Genomic DNA, 20,497 nt, shown 5'->3' with positions numbered 1-20,497 from the left:
GGATCATTACACTTTCGTATGTGTTTGAACTAATTGTTGAAGCATATTATCCATTCCGATGGAGGTATCTTCATAATATGTGATTAAAATACATCAACCGCTTCTTCAAGTACCAAATAAGGACTGTGGAGCGAATATTAGGTCTTCTGCGATTGATTTCCCTGATTTTTTCGGTCAAATTTGGCAAAACAATGTTGGTATACCTTTCAGAACTGACCGTTCTACTTTACTTTAATGGAATGATAGCAACATGTCCAGTTATTCCGCTTAGTGCGCAAACAACTTCTGTTGGATTTGGCTCGTCTCGAAAGACTTATACAGTCGGATGTTGTTTAGTTTCTAGCTCATATACGTAAATTCATTATTTGTCGCATGTCACGATCTCATAAATGATTTTGAAGTACCGCGATCGAATTTTTTCAGCATTTCTTTGCACCCGAGCTTTTTTTGATCTTACGGTATGTCACATGACGATATTGCAATATCAGGTTACGTACATGGGCATACTGCTATTGGTTTAATCCACATCGAAAGTCATAGAAAATCATTGCACGAAAATGTTCCCCATATAATTCCATTTTTAACCAAGATAAAAGTTTCTAGTGTCTATAAACAATTAAAGTAGCACAATACGTTCTGAGTACGTTTACAATTAATCAAACTTTATGATGGCAATGTCAAATTTGAGATATTCACATCGTAGTTGTTATATCTGAAAACTTAAGTAGTAACTCTCGTATTACATAAAAGATGAATTTTTCTCATGTAGCACACAATTTCGAGGTACTTCGTACTTCGTACTTCGAGGAAATTGCAAATGTAAGTAGCATTTAAATATTGTCAATAAAGTGATAAGTAGACTGTATTTTTGTTTTTTTCATTCATACAGCAAAAGGGTATTTTATTCTGTATGAATTGACTTCGTTGCGTAATTAAAACTACTGGTTTTATATGCCCTATGCTTAAATGTTTGATCAAAAAATCAAAAAACTCTTATTCTTCATTTTATAAAATGAATGCACAAAACCAAAGTACACAATATATAGATATTTAATAAACCACCAGTAGGGAAAATCATCTGTTGAATTTGTAACCATGAACAAACCTTTATTAGAAACGAAATGGTTATGAAGATAGAGAAAATGAACATTCCTCCTAAGCCGTACAAATGCAACGTCCTTCTTCCCATTCTATCCATAAGCGGTATGGAAATTAATGTCATGACAACCATGATGCAACCTATACCGATGGTCGCAAACTTGGCACTTTCCTCTGGTAGACCGGAACTTACGAATAGACTGGTCGAATAATAGAACACCTGGAAATGAAAGTAGTCTATATACATACTCGTGAAAATAATGACTAAATCGTGGAATGAGTAATTACTACAAAATAATTTTCTATAAGCCTATTATTGATAAACTGTGTTATTATCCGTCATTTGTCCAATTCTAATTTCTTTTTGTGATTGTAAACATACTTTTTCTATCTTAAAATGGACGTAAAAACTTGTTATCACATGTAAAATTGAGTATTCTCTCCCCGTTATATTATTTCACCATTTAAATTTATTATTCTTACCGCATTGATACCAGAAAATTGTTGACTCAGCTGCATAACAATACCGATGATAAGAGGTGCTCTAAGCGTTGGAGAGCAAATTAATTCCATCATACTAATTGAAGCCTCCGATTGCTGAGCCCTTTCTTCCGCGCGCATTTCTTCTATATCTTCTTCTACAGCGTTGCTGGCTCTTAACCTTCTCAATGCTTTCCGTGCTTCCTCCTCCCATTGTTTCGTTATAAGGAGGTAGCGGGGACTTTCAGGACAAATTGGAAGCAACACCTGTATCAAATGAATACAGTATTAAGCTTTTTATTCAATAAAATTATGAATAAGAGATGGAAAGAATACGGTATAAAATTTTTAGTGAAGTCAAAATAAAGTAGATGTTTCTTCCGTTTACCCCTTTTTCCAGGATAATCTAAAAATCTATGTCAAACAACGATTTAAAAGAGAATCATACATAGAAAATAAGATCAAGTTGTCCTTCGGATTACCCTATAGAAAAAATCTATCTTAGAATGTTTGCAGTATGTGAAATGCCGCCACCTTGTTGAAACTTGTTCTTCTCAAGCTTTGGTTATAGAAAATTTCTCATAATGTCAAAGAGCAATAACCGTAAGAGGAGTACTGTAGACTACGAAAAAAGTAGTATTGCCGGTAGTTTGGCTTATTTACTAAGCCATCTAGATGAAAGTGCACGTCGTCGTTGAATGTGTTTTGAACAGCTATTTATGATAAATTTGGGGCCACTACATTTTTTTATTGAAGTTACACATTACTACAGCTCAAAGAAACTCTATATCAATTGGCAGTCCTCGGAGAATTTATAAAAGAATTAATTAACCCAGTAGAAACTCATGTTTCGGAAGGTACCACATATATCGTTAAGATGATAATGAACTTGATATAAACGAGGAACTGTTGCAAAAGGAATTATTGTTCTTATAAAACGCAAACTTCCAGTTGCTGCATTGACTTGCAAAGTACACAAACACTTTTACTACAAGGTTACCAGATTGCAGCTCCTTCAGAAGAAAAGGGGTCGTTGAATTCCTATATAACTGTATTTTTGATATGATATGATCAATTTCTCGTGAATGAACTGCTATAATTTTATTAAGTACTATTGAAATGGAAGTACAGATTCTTAAGCTGCAGCTACTATTTGGTGGCCAATGCTAGATAGACTAGTATATGATCGAGCAGGCACTATTCGGTAGAAGTTAAAACGTCATGATTGACTAGAATCCGCACTTAGAATGATTGTGATAGACACAGTGGCGTAGCAATACCGTTCGAGGCCTCAACCAACGATAAAATTATTTCATAATATATCACTACATAAACGAGGTATATAAAATGCTATTATAATTATTGATTTTTTAGTTTTAGTAGAAGAGAATTATTGAAATACTTTTTTCGGGCTTTTTGTTCAGCAAAAGTTTTAATGACAACATTAAAGTTCAATTTTCGGGCAGGGGGAATGTTCAATGAATACAATAGCTAAGTTGCGTAACCTTTCTTGACCCATAGAATTTCTCGAATAAGTTTGTATCAATTTTTTTATTATTCTTTACTATATTTATACATTTGAACATATTTTAATTTGAAACCAATATAAAATCAAAACTACATAATTTCACATCTTTTGGTAAGGACGGCATTAACAACGCCATCTATTAATGCTTCGAAAAAGAAATTTTGAAGAATAAATAAATACGCAAATACAGCAACGTCGCTGCGTGTCAACGTGGCGAGAATTCAATTACCCTACCGGATTCGTTCTAAAACTCACTGCGTGATACCATTTCCAAAATATTCATTGAAATTTTAATAAAACTTTCTGTTCAACTTGTGTATGTATTTCACTCAAGATTCTAATAATAAATTAATAGCATCCTCCTGTGCTCATCGCCCTCTTGGGATGGGAGCAGGTGGAATTTTGCTCGTCCTTTTAACCTATTGTCACGCCACTGGCTAGACATATTAAATTGCTAAGATTTGGATGAAAATCTATGGTTGCCTAGACAAAGATATTCAAATTTTTAATTTTTGTGTATACTATATCATTAATACTTTTTTTACGCCCATGTCTGTAAACGTCAAAAATCGCACTGTCAACATTCCTTGTAAATGACTTTTAACAATAACATGCACATAATGAGATCTCATAACATACACCTGCGTTTTGAGAAGAAAACTTAAACTTCTTGGTTTAATTAAATTACAATCAAATTTTTATTTACGTAAGACTTTATTTGGTCTATTTACACAAATTTAGACAGTTAAAAAACATAAAAACTTTCAGCATTAGCGAGATATATTTAGAATTGAAAGAGTGATGCTCCTAAATGTAGGCAGCACATTATGCAATTTCTTCGTGCATAAAATTTTTCACTTCGTGCGTAATGGGTTACTTAGATCTCTTGTTACGTAATATACGATTAATTATCAAATAATAGTGATACCTATCGAAATATAGTATACTGATATTTCAAAATTCAAAAAAAAATCGTAATTATCCTTTGTACGTACCAATTGTAACACTGCCGGTACCACAGCGAGACCAAGGAGAAGTGGCCATCCTTCATTGGTTCCTAATATTTGTTCAATACCTAAAACTTGAGACAGTAGGAGACCGATGGTAACTGCGAGTTGATTTACGGTACCGAGACCACCTCGAAGATTTAAAGGCGATATTTCCGATATATACATTGGTACTAAAGAAGTATTCAAACCTAAAAAATAAAAGAATGAGATTATGTACCCAGGCTACATTACAGTATCCTCAAACCATAATTTGAAAAGATCAGAGAGCAGAAATGTTATAAGTTTGAATGTATTGGAAAACTGAATCGTCAATGGTATGTGAATCGAACAGTAGATTCAATTAGAGACATACCTTGTTAAATATGAAGAATAATCTAGTAATTATCTAACTATTCTATAGTACAGATGAAGGGCAGTTTTCAAATAGTGAAGATGTGAATAAACAACCTAATTGGAAGAGGGCCAGAAGAGATTTGTTTGAACTTGAAATCATTTATTTACAAATTCTAAATATTGAACAGTGATAAATATTATGATAAATAATCCCTTGTTAGCTATAAAATCTGTTTTACAAAATTAGTTTTTTTCTAAATGTATAAAATTATATGATCCGTATTTTATATTTGCGATCCAATATGGATCTCTAGATACCCTCTTGGATAAAAATAGTACATGGTCGAATATAAGTATCAGTAAACTTTATACTAATATCGTACATAAAATCGAAATGTCATTTTACGGTATATATAATATTTGAAAGATGATGATGTGACTTTCAAGGATATATAAACGGAAGGAAGTAGTCATATAAGATTGGATAATAGCTTATTGTATATACAGGAAGATATAAATGAGCAGGAGTAACTACATTTAGAACAGTTCGAGATACTTGTTTTCGAAGAAAAACTAGGTACAATGTGTAGAAACTTTATAATTAAATTTTGTATACGTTAGCTGTATAGTTTGTATACGTTAGATAAGAATGCTGTACAGTTACCACTTTATGCTAACATAAAAGTGCTGATCCCTTTCCTCGACATCTGAACCACTGCACCCCTCACCCGCAAAAATTGGCAAAGATATTATTTTCAACATTCAATATTGTTGATATTGAGTTAATACATTTTTTCATTGTTTTGGCATTACTAACGCTAGTTTGTGTTATCTTTGAAAACTACTGTTTTTTATATGAGTTCACGAAGCAGACCCGGTAATTGTTGGGACCGACTTTGGGGAATTTGGCGAATGATTAGCTAATTGAAAGTTACTGATGCCATGGCTATGGTCAAATTTTGACTGAGTGTGTTATTCTGATTCAAGAGAACTTCATAATTGTATGTTTGTAGTCAAATTATGTTTCCATTATCTAAAATACTACCTCCAAGATCTTTCAAATTAAGTTTTCCAACTTTTTTGTATATGGTAGCTTGTTAGTGCTTCATCAGTATGCTCCTCGGTGCATAACTGTCTCACGATACCACAAATCCAAAATGTCTTATGATACTGTAGATTCGATAAATCTTTGTGAATTTGCGGGGGGGTCGCAAGTATTTAACCAACGCGCGTTCCGACCTTCGAATCCAGGGTTCTATTGTAGGCACAATTCAATAGGTTCAGACATGTCAGTTCATACCGTGATAATTGTTTTGACCTTTAAAATGGGTAAGGGTTAGCGAAGGGAAATGACCTCTCGTATACGTCATGGAATTTTTGATTTATTATATATACAGTGTGGAAACCACTTACAAAAAAAAATTAATTATGTCTGTTATTTGAAGAGTTAAAAAAACTGCTCAACTTTTTTAAATAGAATTGTACTCATAAATTTGAGTTTAGAGTAATCTACGTAAGTCGAGCATTATTTTCAAAACAACATGTTGCATTATATTTTTAAAAGATCCTTGTGCCAAAGTTAATTTTAACGTTGAAATCGGAATACTTCATCTAAATGAATTTATAATGATAAACCGCAGGACATTTTTATGGGAGGTGTGGTTTATTTTAGGAATGGTTCTAATGGAGAGCATTTTTTCAGAGATGATTTTTGATGTTGGTATGATTTATCATGATGTAGTGCTTGCCCAGTGAGAGCGTTCGCTCCATATCGCTCCTAGGATGGTATTTAGAAAATTGCCCAATTGCTATAAAAACGCCATAAACAATTGAGGAAGTGAGCTTCAGAGATATAATGAGTCAGAATATTATAGAATAACTAAGCATTCAAGATATGGTGAAATGAATTAGAGTTCGTAAATGCGGATGGAAAGATCATGTCGAAAGAATCCCAGAAAAGAGATGGACAAAATGTGCAAAAAATAGGAACCAAATATACGGAGATCACTAAACAGACCAACAAAACGATGGTATCAGGGCTGGAGGACAGTGTCTTAACAAAAGCTCGGAAGTAAGCTAAATATTTGGAATTAAACAGGGCAGCGATCTATCAAAGTGGTGGCCATTGGAATGATTAAAATCGTAGGAAACATATAAAACCATCGAGCCATACATGGTATATTCCATGTTTATATGAAAGGGGTAGGGAAACAGTAAAGGAATGTGTTCAAGGATAACCAATGTCTGTATCATAAAAATGTTTCTCATCAGAAAAATAATCGACGTGTTTCTTTGGTAATATAATCATGTCAAATAATCAGGTGGAATGTTTTTCGTAGCCCACTATGTATTTATTTATGAAAACTCACCACAATTGACCCCTATGATAAATCTTCCAACGAATAACATTTCATAGGATTTTGCTATTTTCGTACACCACATTAGGCACCCTCCAGCAATTCCCAAGATGTTGTTGAGCAATAAGCCGCCTTTTCTATAACAAAAAATCAAAATTTTGTTGGTCGATTTATTCTTTCGTGAAAATACACATATTTTAGGATCGTTCAATGTCTGAAACTGACAGTGAATTGATGCGCGATAGTAAATGATTCTTGTATTAGAATAGGAAGTTTGGAGCGGTTGAAAATTTATTTATCAATCAATTATGTGATTGATAGCTTTATCATAAGAGGCAGAAACAGACTAAAAGTTACAATGTCATATTTTGAGCATTATCGATCATTCGCATCTATATTTAAAAAAAAACAGACAACAGAAAAACTTTTCTGATTATTTTATTAGTTGAAAATATTCAATTACCATTTGAAAGTAATTTACGTATGGTTTGTTTAATTTTTTTATGTCATGTTATTTCATTGCACTCGATTTCACAAATTTTATAAAGAAAGTCTTACCTTCCAAATTTATTTGCAACCATACCACCGCCAAAGCCACCTAACATACCACCAATGGCAAATATTGATACAGCGATCGAATATAGCATTTCTGCTCTCTCGTTTCCCAAATCCGACTCGTAACGTTCCTTGTAGAGGGTCTTCATGAAATTTTCGATGTTCTTCTGAGGTGCATTGATCACTCCCGTATTGTAACCAAATTGAAACATACCTAACACGGCTGCCATAATAGCATAGGTTAAGAATAGTGTTAGACCCTGCAAATAGGAAAATAATTACATGGAGTAAATAAAACTAAGCAGTGAATATAAGTACGAATAAAAATTGTCTGGAGATCAACGATTGATTGAAAAATGAGAAACACTTTCCATATTATTACTTTTTGCTATAGAGTTAAGTACATTCAATTATTTTATATGCTAAAACTTATAAGTTAATAGAATACCGCAACAATTTCCACATAGAATATGAAACTTTATTGAGTCTATTTTTATTTCCTTCACTAATTGACTTCTTAATTGAAGATTGCCAATTACGGCAGATTGATGAAAAGTGTCTCATGTGCGAAACTGACAATCTTCCGACATTTGCTCTGGATAAGAAGTTGTCAGCTTGTTTAACGAAACCAGAATTGAAGCCGATACTTTTCGAGATACATTATGCCAATGTTGACAAAAATATCACTATTATTTTCATTAATAATATCGTTCTTGTAGTCTGCCCATTGAGCATACATGAAATGCCATACATAGTGCGAGAGTTATACGCTACACTGAATGAAAACAATTATGCCAATAGTAGACCAAATCCAATGATTCATAATCAGAGCTCAAAGATACGCCAAATGTTACTATAGATAAAATAAAAATTTCCATTAGTGATATGAAAAACAACAAGTTACCTGGGGGATTACTTCTGGTTATCGAAGCTATAAAGTGCGAACGAGCCCTCTGCAAGTTGTTTATTTCTTTCAGAAAAAGGAATAAAATCTTCCCAATAGAACCAGGTAATAATAGTAATAATGCCTCAAAAAAGGCGATATCACGACCTTAGCCAACTACCGACCCATAAGTTTACCCTTATGTACAAGGGCTTCTTTGTTTACAATCTCCTATGAAAAGATAAGTGAATATACAAAAAATATTTTATCACCAAATTTAAGGTACAATTTATCTAAATAAATACGTTGACGATTAAAGAATTTGTCATATCTGTGAACAAGCCGCCAATTATTGGTAAGTTGCGACGGATTCTTTGAGCTCCATACCAGTTTGGAGCGCAGCCCTCCAAGCCACTACTTCAGACTAGGAAAAAGATTGAAATCAATCGGGGCTAAATCGGGACTGTATGATAGGTGTATAAATGAAAATAGTAAATAGCTCTGCATTTATTGTTGTTTCAGACACCTTTTTGGTCCCAAAAAACAGTGGCCAATCTTACGGCTGTTGAAAGTTGATTTGAATTTTGTAGGTCTCTATGGAGAATTTGTAGGTATCCATTGTTGTGATTATCGTTTCATTTCGAATGTGACATAAGGAATCCATGTCTCATCACCTGTCATAATGGATAATGGATCAGTATGTTAACGGTCAAGATATTACAAAGCGGCGAGTTTTGTGGTTCTCAGTCAACATCGTTACAACTCAGTTAAAGTAAACTTTTTTGTAGCACCTATGGTGAACCTTCGTGTTTCCCTAACTCGCCGAACAATGTTATCTGTCCTTGATCCTTTTCATCATGAACATCAGTTCGGTCATTCGCTGCACTGATTCCTGCTGTCAGCAAAAAATGGATAACAGCATACAATACACATATGGCTGGAGAATCAATAGCGATAGCCATGCTTATGTGACTGCAAATCAACTATAAATGACATGAATCGTCAATGATAGAGTATTTGAACCGGGAAGATGCGCCTCCACTTACTACGGACAAAAATCATCTGTTTCATTTCTGGCCATCATCCTATACGATCGGAGGGTGAAAAAAAAACAACCCTCGTATAAGTCACGACCAGGTTAAACTCTAAACTGGGTTTTTATCAATCGTAAGAACAAGCTGTGTTCAGAGCAGAATATGATACAAACGATAATTTTTAAGTCATAAAAACGCTCATAGAGAAAAGCATAGATTATAACCAACCTCTCATTCGTAGACCATGAAAAGACGTTTGATACAGTAAACTAACACAAAATATCGGCTGTTGAATAGACTATAGGTATATAACAATCAAAAAATATGTATACAACTCAAAGGCATATGTGAGACACGAAAACACCACCGACTGTAATATAGACAGAGGAGACGGCACGCTGACTTCATTGCACCATAACTGGTCATTACTCTGCTGGAATATATGTTGAAGTAAATGGAATTTATCAACAAAAGTATCAATATGAACGGCGAAAAACTTAACCACCTCCGATTCGCCAACGACATTGTACCAATAGCAGACCGTGTCGATGATGTCAAAAGTATGCGTGATCATTTAAATAAAGCATTTAAAAAATAGGGTTAACGAATGAGGTAATAAGTGGCTTTAAATAGAAATAAGCTGGCCATGTAGCTAGAAAAAGAGACAATTGGTGGAGAAAAAGAATTATTGAGTGAAGATGAAAAGATGATGCTTTTAAAAGTAGAGGACGCCCTCCGACACGCTTGTCAGCGATGTTAAGAGAATGGTTTCAAGTTCTTTGAAAGTTGCTAGGAATTGTTTGGAAATATATAGCTTAAGAATCATTCCAGTATTTATAGAAACTTCTTTTTAGTCTCCTAGATGTTCCAGAACAATATCGAATCATTTAATACTCTCCATATCTGAAGGAGTTTTATTTAGACAACATCAGCGAATTATCAACAACTTTACAACACAGAAATGTTTTATTTTGATCTTCGTTAGATTTTGAAAATATTGTATAGATAAATATCACAAGTGTTACTATGCTTACCTTATGCTTGTAAATAATTAAAGGTTTAATAATAAAACACATCAACTGAGGACAACATTCGATGTATTATTACAACATCCATTTATAGGTTATACTAGTAAGAACCTTATAATGAACAGACCTGCTCAAGAAGACGCAATTTTCGTCGGTGCGTATGCTCTTCCAAGCGATCCACATACTCCCGCAACTCTTCGATTTCTTCCTTCACCTGCTGAACCGTATCCAGTTCGTGTTTAATCGCCACCATGTCCCTCTTCACTTCAGAAACTTCCGACTGACAACTTTCCACTGATTTTGTCAACTCTTGTAGTTGCGTGCGAATCTCGCATAGTGCAACGGTCGTCTCTAGATGGCGATCGCCCCGTTGCAACTCGTCCAACTTCGCGCTGAGGTTCATACTCATCACGCTCACCTGCTTTTGCAGACTGAAGACGGACAAGCATGTGGGAGAAGTATTATGTTAATATAGAGGCATTTATGCTACTTTTTTGTGTATATATAGACACTAAGACATGCAAAAGTCATGCAAGATTTATGTTGATTGTGTTTGACAATTGACGTATAGTTCATTGCAATTATATTGTTGTAATTGTACAAGAAATACCATTGAAATACGGAAGGTATTTGAGTATATAAGGCAATTCACAAATAAACATTAGATCATGAAGAATTTTGTGAATACCATCAGTTATTAGATCAAACAGCAAATAGAATCAGATTGAATTTTAAAAGAAAATATGTCAACAATAATTTTTCTAGTAATGCCCAAAAAATATTCTTTTCGATAAACATGATTCTATTAAAGACCTAAATGAATTTTTAGAGTAGAATGTTATTCTTAAAATCCTTTGGAAGAAAAAAATTATACATATTCATCGTAATTAAATAGACAATTGTTTTTTTCTAATTAGTTTCTTAAAGAAACGGTCTAAAATCAGCGGCAGTGACACGTCCACGTGAACCTCCAAATCAAAGATCTCCTCTAGGAAAAAAACTAATTATTTCATATATCTATTTTAATAATTATTTTATACGAAAAACCAGAAATCCGGCCGTTCGCTTTTCCCGACGTCAGTTGCGATTTCACCACACATAGGAATATTAGATCTGATTAGTTACACTAGTCTAGAGCGATATTCGAAGTTTATAATGGTCCATGTGCACTTGTAACTCCCGAATAATACAATCATTGATAAAAAAGGAATCTTGATAAAACGATTGACTTTTTAGGAGAAAAAATTGGTATCTTTGGACATTCTAAGCCAATTACGAAAATAAACGTACTTTTGGAACAGACTTAAGAAGTAACTAACAAATTGTATGGGCGTAAGTGATAGTCTTCACTGCTTTCCGAGTTTTTGAATTGAAAGCAACGAACTCTGGCATGTGAGGTTTAAAACGAAGAAAAACTTTTCTTTGAAATACAATGGGTGAAAATATGTTAACTGTCCTCTTAATGTTACTAGACTACAAATTCTAATTAATTAGGTATGGATGAATTTTTCTGAAAAAAGTAAAGAAATTGATTAATATTCCTGTAAAATAAAATTTTTCGGGGAGGCCAAGTACCTAACAGTAGGATAAGTTAACTTTTTTTATTATTATCCTTAAATTTGCTTACCCAGATTGATAGCAAAATGGGTGGTTGTGTGACATCTTTTTTTTACTTCACGTTGTGTTTCCCCAAAGTATTGAACCACGCCCACTGCTATCCCATATTTGATCACATGTTTGATTTCTAGATTGAAATTAAGTAAATTTAAGATTTCATGTACCTAATGTCAATGATATCAATTTTCTTCGTATTTATTTCAACCATAATACTTTGTGGTGACATTTTAAAAAATGGAATAAACGTCTCCTAAATAAGTAATCGATTGCAATTATAACCGAAGCAAAAACGATGACTGTTACTTTCGATGAAGACAGCCAATGCATGGTGTTAAGATTAGTAATTGACAATCCGAACACAAACACTATAAACATTACTAGACATACCGCTATGAGTGTAAATATGTTGTGGTGTTAGTAGTAATTCCTCGTTGGTTATGTATAAAAAAAGAACTTCATTCAGTTTAAAGTGATTTATATCATATCCTAATCCCAATTTTTTGTTATGTTTACCCACTTAGAACAAATACTTAACTACTGGTAATTGCTTGAAACATCGGTTCTTCTGCATTTCTGCACTTTTCTTTTGTATTAACTCTGCTCAACAATATGTTGAATTTCATATTAATAATTTAAATTGAGTTGTTCACGTTTAACTTAATCTGTTACATTGATACTAAATAGAATGGCGAATAAACGGAGGCGTATTTTATGAACTCACATAAAACATTTTATCATTTTTAGGTAATTTCAATCTGATACTTACCATCAATATATCATCACATACCATATGAATATCCCAATGAAATCTGATTAAATTATACGAAAAACTCTTTATTTCCAATTATCATATATTTACGAGGATGGTCCCAGTACCTGGCCTGACCTGAGGTAGTTGCTTGAAAAATACCACTGTATTAGAAAGTACTTACACAATCAATACAGCATATGTTTCCAGAAGATGCCACGTTGTTTAGTGTTTGTTTGGCAGCCATTAATAGTGAACGTTTTCAGTGAATTCGTAAATATTGAAAAATTGATCATCGTTATCATCTTGCTATTACCTTGTATTTCAGAAGCTTTGGGTCCGCAATATAAGCTCTATTAGCACTTTTAATTATTTCTTGTAGAGAAAGTTGGTTTGGCTTGGTTGTTCATATTTTTTTCAAGATATTTAAACCTATTTACACCTATTATTAAATATTAAATATTCTACACTTCTGATGCCGATATCTTCATGAATATATTTTTAGATTTATTAATAACTAAGTAGAGCTCTTAATATTTTCCTTCTACACATAAAAGTTCTCTCAGTCTTTTTATTTCTTGCTATTATTGCAATATCATCTGCATGAGCATGAATCTGGGTCTCTGCTTTATTTTATTGATGACTTTGTGTAGTATTATTATTAAGAGTGTACTTGAAAGACTATCTCATTTTAATATTAAAAAGATCACTTAATTTGCCACCTCTTTTAACTTTATCATGAGATTTTTGCATTATGACCATTATGGCCATTTGATCGTATTAGTGGGTTTTTCATTTTTAAAATGTAATATATTAGGATGAATATCATATTCGTAGCATGTTTTCATGATTTGCCGTACTGTAAATAATTGATCATTTGTGTCACGTGATTCTATGAACTCACATTGATATTCACATATTTTTGTTCGCCATTTCCTTAATCCTTTAATTGATTACAGTATTCATGATTTTGTCTGCGGTGTCTAATAAAGATATTCCTCTATAGTTGGAACAGTCGGCTTTATCTCTTTTCTCAAGATCTAATGGGGTTATTATTTTATTTTTGATACGAGTTCAGCATTTAATAATATCATCATTTTATTATCATAGTCTTGAGATGCCATAATAATAGTTTTAGTATCTGTTTATCTGCTATAAAATATTTTATATATTTATTTTGCTTCATATCTGTTTTTGGTTTCAGTTATACGAGTATTTCGATAATTATTTAGTTTTCAGTAACTTTGACAAACGCCATCCAGGATTCTCCTTCTTTTAAATTTAAGGTGTGATATGTAAAGGTTGTAATATTATCTTTTCGAGGTTAACTAAATATACATTTTATCTCTTTTTTTGTCCAGGAACGTATACAGTTCTTGGCGGCCACTTATATAATGTTCATTTCTATCTCGGAAGTTCCACTCGCATAAATAGCAACAGTATTTCCTGCAGCCAGGTTGTAGTCTTAGCTTTCAAATTTCCACAGATTAATTATTGGTTTTTGCTTTTCTACCACTAGTTCAATAATGTCGTATGTTTCTTTTAAATGAGCTCCATCTCAAACTTGAATTTGATGAATCAATGAATTGTCTCAATTCCATTGACTTATGTTCAGAATCTAGTTTTGAGGCCCTCAATGTCATTACACTAAGTATTTTTCTCTAGAAAACAAATTAACATATGATCTCTAACGTTTACGGTACATGGTAACTTTAATTCCCGTCTTACGTACATTCCACTGTTTCAGTGGATTTTTCTTTGGTCAAACTCAAACCTTTTGAGACATCATTAAGTTCTAATTGGTCAATCAAATGCCTTACTTGAAGACTCACAGGAACTGTACCTGAATTCTGTTTCAATTTATTCGTTTTTACTGCACAGGAACTTCTTCCGAATGAGAGATTGTTCTTGATACAGAACACACCTCCGCCTATTTTACCGTATACTTCGATTTCCTTGGGAAGCCGTTGATAGTGGTCAAGCAAAAATAATAGTTGCTAATGTTATTAGTTGATTTACGCTATATCACTGGTTTACCAAAAGGCATTGCTGAATATTGTCCATCTAATCGACCGGTCAAATTTTTGTGATAAGAGATACAACAGATGTGTGGCACTAAATATTTATCCTGGTTGCGAATATCCAGGTTTAAATTTATACAATAGCACTTCTAAACTAAAAGTGTAATAGCCTTTTTAAGTTTTAGGTTTACATTCTTGACAATAAGTCAAGAGAATGAACACATTTGCGTGACATTTTATGCGCTTCAGCTGTCAACTAACTCGGTAACCACGAAAATAATTAATGATAACTCTTAGCGACTTATAGATTTCAACGGAGGAGTGAAAATTTGTTAAAAAAAGTATTGAAACAATTTTAGACGTGAATGACAAAAACTGATAGTTTTCTGTTAACTTTTGAGGTATTATCAATAAAATGTTCAACAGATTTCGTTCGATTAACGTTTATTGTTATCTAGTGTAAGCTAAATTAGTTCTAGCACCAAAAATTATTTATCCTGCGGCTCGTTATATTTGACAGGTTGTTCACAAATGAGAATCAGGATGACACTAACTAGCAGAGTTGGTTGGTGTTGTCTCCAGTTGGGACTAAAGACTCCAAACGTGAATGTGTTTCACCGTTCTAATGAGATGCAATAACATCGAAACCGGTTAGCGGATTAAGCAAGTCTCCTTGCAGTTACGAGCCATTATCAACAAAAAGGTCAATCAAAATTATTAGACATACTTTAAAATTTTATTATACATTACGGAGAAAAATATTAATTCAATATTATCATATCACTGGTAAGGAAAGATATGATTTCCAGCATTTTTGGAACCAATGAGTCGTTAAGTTTCGTTTTGCCCCTCTTGCTTCTGCTGTGAGGACTGGTCAAAATATATTTTAATAAAAACTTAAATAGAATTAAAAACGTCAATTTTTATCTTTCAAAAATCATTAAGAAAAAACTAATTTTAAAAAAGAAGAGACTTAAAATCACGAACATTTAGAAGCACAAAAATAACATCATGTTATCAATATACACGAAATTATATTTTTTAGTCGACCAATGACGTAATTAGACTGACAATTGATATTTATAATTAATAATCATCTTTTTCCAGCATTTTATCTGTAATTATTTCAATTTCCTCTTTTTCATTCTTATGTGAAATCTACAGTATTTACGTCATTGTTCTTTCAATTAAGCGTTTTAAAATTTAAAATTAAAAAGAAGTTTTCATTGAAAAATCAATAGATAATGTCTTTTTGAAATATATATTCATATTATTAAAAAATAAACAAACATATACATAATATAGAAATATTAAGAAAAATATTCGACAAAATAATCACGTCTCAATGTGCCATCATGCCAAAATTATGAAAATTTGTGCAACAATTCCAATAATTTAACAAATCCAATCTACCAAAATGTGCCAATTCTCGCAAACGTGAAATACACAAAATAAATTTTGAATTTCATTTGAAAAACTAAACTAATTACGTGAAAATTTGTGTATAGCAATTACAATTTGCATATACAGTTCCTTGCAAAAATATGCGGCCAAAGATACATTTCTTAATTATTAACCAAATGATGAGGGTGAATATGTTTAATTGAAAACCATTTTTATTCTGTTATTAAACCATTAACTAAACAATTATTTACGAATAGCACTGTCACAGGGAAACTGAATTAAGTGGGGCGTGTGAGTATGTAGAAACCCGGCATCTGTGAGAGTAGACTAGTTACCCCCTCCCCCCAAAAATATGCCATTAGACGTACAAGATACGATTCTGGTTATCGAGCATCAACTGTTAAATTCGGCAGAGTGTACATTTTCATGGAAAGGCGCCGACCCAAATTCAGGTACCATAGACTTTACTAATGATGCTTGCCGAAAGTGCCAAAAATTATGGATTTCTCAATAAAATTGAAGCTTCTTTAGCAGGTTTTTAGTCAAAAAACTAAATTTTAGTTTTTAGTGGCCGCGTCAATCTCCAGACCTACATCGGATAAAATATTTATGGCAGGAGTTAAAAACTACCATTAAAGCTACGTTATGGGAGAAAGTCTAGAAAAAAAGGCAAAATAATTCTCAAGAATGAATCACACAACTTATTGAAACAATGCTGTGTTTGATGCGGATGGGATGGCTATAATAATAATTAGTTATAATACTGTCATGACATGGTCCATGACGTGGACCGTGAAGCCGGTCCTTTTCGGATATAATGGAAGTCTAAAATTTGGCAAAAGCGGAATTCAGGTGATGTTTGTTTTTATCAAAGCGGCGATTTGTTTACATTTTTTTCTATATGATTTCTAGGAAAGCCTTTTTATTTATTTGTTTCCTTTCTAGAATTCTAAAAATTCCTTTCTGATATATATATTGGAACAACGAGAGATAGTTTATAATTAAATGTCAAAATGAACGGAGCGAAATAGAAAACTATGAATTTGAATAAATTAGAAAAGTAGTTATGAAGTAGTGATTATTCAATTATACAAGTAGTTAATTACTATGTAAGTTAGTTAAAGCTAGTGTAAGTGTTTAAATGAATTCAAATAGTAAAAGACTGTGTGTATGAATATATTTCACCGTTAAAAAAAAGTTCAAATAAATTCGGATATGAGAAAAAAGTAACAATATTATTCAATAGTTATTTTTTTTTTTATTTAGATATTTTTTGTATTCGTAAAGATTGGCCGGATATTTATTAAACAAATACAAAAATGTTTATTTATGTTGTAAATATTTATATATAGTTACATATAATTGATTAATTACATGGTTTAATAGCAAAATAAGAACTATATATATGTATATATATACATATACTTTTCCAAATTTACCTTGTTACCTTGTTTACCCGTTATTTGTTAATTAATCAAAAAATATATCTGTATCCGGATAATTTTGTACGCAACTCCATTCACTACAACAAAATGGGAATTAATAGTTAATATTATATTAATTTCAGAAGAATTCCTTTACATATGCAACTCGTTAAAATACACGATTGTAAAAAATTGATAAATGAGTTGATTCTTTTTATAATCGAATAAAGTAGGTTGATTGTCAGAGAAGTTTCATCGCTCCATTCATCTTTCGAACAGTTCGGAACAATTAGGATAATTACATTAGTTTTTTCTTTTTTAACGATTAATTTGTTTCTAACGAACTTACTCAAAGTTATATTCATCGACTGATCATTATTCTACCGATAAAATAATACTGTACAAATTGAAATTGAGTTAATTATGTCAAAAAATTGCAGAAATATTGGATATTTCTATAAATTAAGTGTTTTCAAGTGATTACATGGACATGGATTCAGGATTATGTGCCACATTGATTGTATCCGGGATACAGATGAGATTTCATCCCTTTGCTTGGTCCTCTCCATTAATATCAACGAATAGTATATCAAATGTGTCTCAAAAAAAGATTTTCCAGCTTCTGCAAACCATTAATTTACCACACAAATGACTTCATTATCCGAAATCCGCTCAACAAGCTAGTGTTTTTAAGTAAACCGATAATAGGTGGGGAGCAGATTTGAAGTATGTGATAAGGGCTGCGGTAATTCGGAGTCTGTCTGAGATACTACGGCTATTCTCACAGCTGATGGAAGAGAACACCTTTGTGCGACTTACTTATCTTTCTTTTATCACCACACGTTATTTTGGATACTAAAATGATGCCTTGGGTAAACGAAATCTCTAATTTCTTGGGAAACACGATGTTCCCACCTTCAACTATCCATTCTAGTCTCTAATTCATAGTATTGGAATCCATGACTCATCCATTGTTAAGATTTTTTTGAAGTGTCTATACTGCATTAAAAAAGAACTGCAAATTTCTTCTCAAGTTCGCTTGAGTACATCTGTAAACATTCGTGGTAACAAGAGTGCATACAATTTTTTCAAGATCAGTTGGGCCGCATAGTATGAGAGACTACTATTTTCAACTGATTGTCTAATAGCCACAAGCTGATGTTGCAAAACGACAGCATGGAATTTTTAACATATATGAGTGTGAATGCACCTTTGTCTAAATACGACTGTCTATAGTATGCAAACTCGCATTTTTTTACTAATGTGATACTTTAGATTTTACTCGAAATCGGGCTTCTGAAATACAATCAGGCTTGTCAGTTTCTACCGTTATTATATGTTATAATATGACGTAATGATTATAATGGTTTTGATCTATAAATGGGTTATGGGCGGAACAAATCGATATAAATTTCGAGCATTATATAGTAAATATAGATTTTGTATAATTTCGCTTTTTCCAACCAAAATTGTTCACTTTGTACTTTTATTATGTGTTTCTATCAAAAATTATTATTTTACTAGTGAGTAAAGTGTAAAATATCCAACAATTATCACAGTAAAAACCGAGGAGATCCTGTTACAACTTATTCGAAAGAGCAAATTCAACAAAAGACTTAAGCTTGCTTCATATGACACAACGACTGAAGTTTTGGGAATGATTTTAACTAGATTCATTCACAGATTTTGTAGAAAACAGTTTAAGTACCTTTCTCAACATTAAACTTAGGATGTCGAAACACTAGTTGTAGGGCATTCATCGATTATTTACATGCGTTATCTCTCGTCTAATTACCATTAAGGTATAAATCGCAAGAAAAAACTTATTCCGCCTTACTGACAATTACTCTATCATTTTTGTGAATAATTTAATATTTGAACCTATTTTTAAACATCTTCTAGATATGCTGTCGGCAAAAAAACTCTACAATAGATCAGCTACATCGTCTCACCGATATAATAAAACGTGCACTAGGAGAGAAAACAGTGTCCTTGTTAGAACTTGACACAAAGATTTGATATAAAAACTAAAGATGTTACCAAAACAATATGCAGATATTTTGACATATAGTTCAGATAGATTATTTAGAGTTAAACAGGAAATAACCAATACTCAATATTAAACAAATGTATATGAGGACTCATTCTCTATATTCATCTTTTTACCAATAATATTCCTGATATAGAAGAAATTCGCAGATGACACTGCATTACTACTGTAGTACCAAATCAAAATTGCGAACAAAAGGAAACAAATAGATATCTGTACATGTAGATTTCATGATTAAATGGAAAAAATATGTTTATCAAAATGATTAGTAGGATTAAAATATGGTCATTATAACTGGTTATTAGGCCGACAATTATAGGCATATGAATAAATTTGAATATACAATAGAATACTATGGAATCCAACTATGAGAATACACATAGGACATTAATATAAATAGCATTCAACTTTTCAACACAAAGTATACGCAACAAGATTCAGGTATCTCAAGAGTTGAAGACGAAATAAAAATATTTTTGATGGTAAGCATGAAGCCAGTCCGCATGTATGTATGTATGTATGTATGTATGTGACAAACCTGAAGCCCTGCAACTGCTGGACAATGACCAAGCTGTACGAATATTGGAACGAATTAAGCAATTAGACCTTGCGTATAGTAATAAGTTTAAAATAAATATTGTATTAAGAAAATTGGTTGCTTTAAAAAAACTGTTTTGATAGAGAAAAGATGAAAATTTTTTTATAATGTCCATTACTTGAGTAATATATCCAAATAAGATATCACAGGTGTTTGATTTATGATAAATAATTCAATTTGCTCTACTTCCTTTGAAAACTTCCCTTTCTTTCTGAAGAGTCTTCGTATATTGAGAAATTAATTGGACATTTCTAAATTTTAACAATGTCCCATTGACTATCGCTTTATTGTATTCTCATCTACAGAATCAAATTCCATATCTAATTATT

General features: G+C 32.3%; 1 protein-coding gene across 12 annotated transcripts in view; it reads right to left on the bottom strand.

The window, feature by feature from the left end:
- LOC130903759 (glucose transporter type 1) overlaps nt 1-20,497 on the bottom strand; it is a 555,907-nt gene that overhangs the window by 134,074 nt on the left and 401,336 nt on the right. For 8 of the 12 annotated variants that reach the window (XM_057816024.1, XM_057816021.1, XM_057816023.1 and 5 more), the window contains 5 exons: nt 7,365-7,621; nt 6,819-6,943; nt 4,102-4,304; nt 1,582-1,845; nt 1,106-1,318 (listed from right to left, as the gene is read on the bottom strand). In XM_057816024.1, the coding sequence (XP_057672007.1) occupies nt 1,106-1,318; nt 1,582-1,845; nt 4,102-4,304; nt 6,819-6,943; nt 7,365-7,621 (1,062 nt within the window). Of the gene's footprint in view, nt 1-1,105; nt 1,319-1,581; nt 1,846-4,101; nt 4,305-6,818; nt 6,944-7,364; nt 7,622-10,433; nt 10,738-20,497 lie in introns of all 12 variants that reach the window. The other 4 variants (XM_057816014.1, XM_057816015.1, XM_057816018.1 and 1 more) reach the window with 1 other exon arrangement.

The sequence above is a fragment of the Diorhabda carinulata genome, chromosome 2 (genome assembly GCF_026250575.1).
Source record: "Diorhabda carinulata isolate Delta chromosome 2, icDioCari1.1, whole genome shotgun sequence".
In the NCBI taxonomy this organism is placed as follows: domain Eukaryota; kingdom Metazoa; phylum Arthropoda; class Insecta; order Coleoptera; family Chrysomelidae; genus Diorhabda; species Diorhabda carinulata.
Note: the sequence above shows the minus strand (reverse complement) of the source record. Positions and strands in the feature narration are given on the sequence as shown.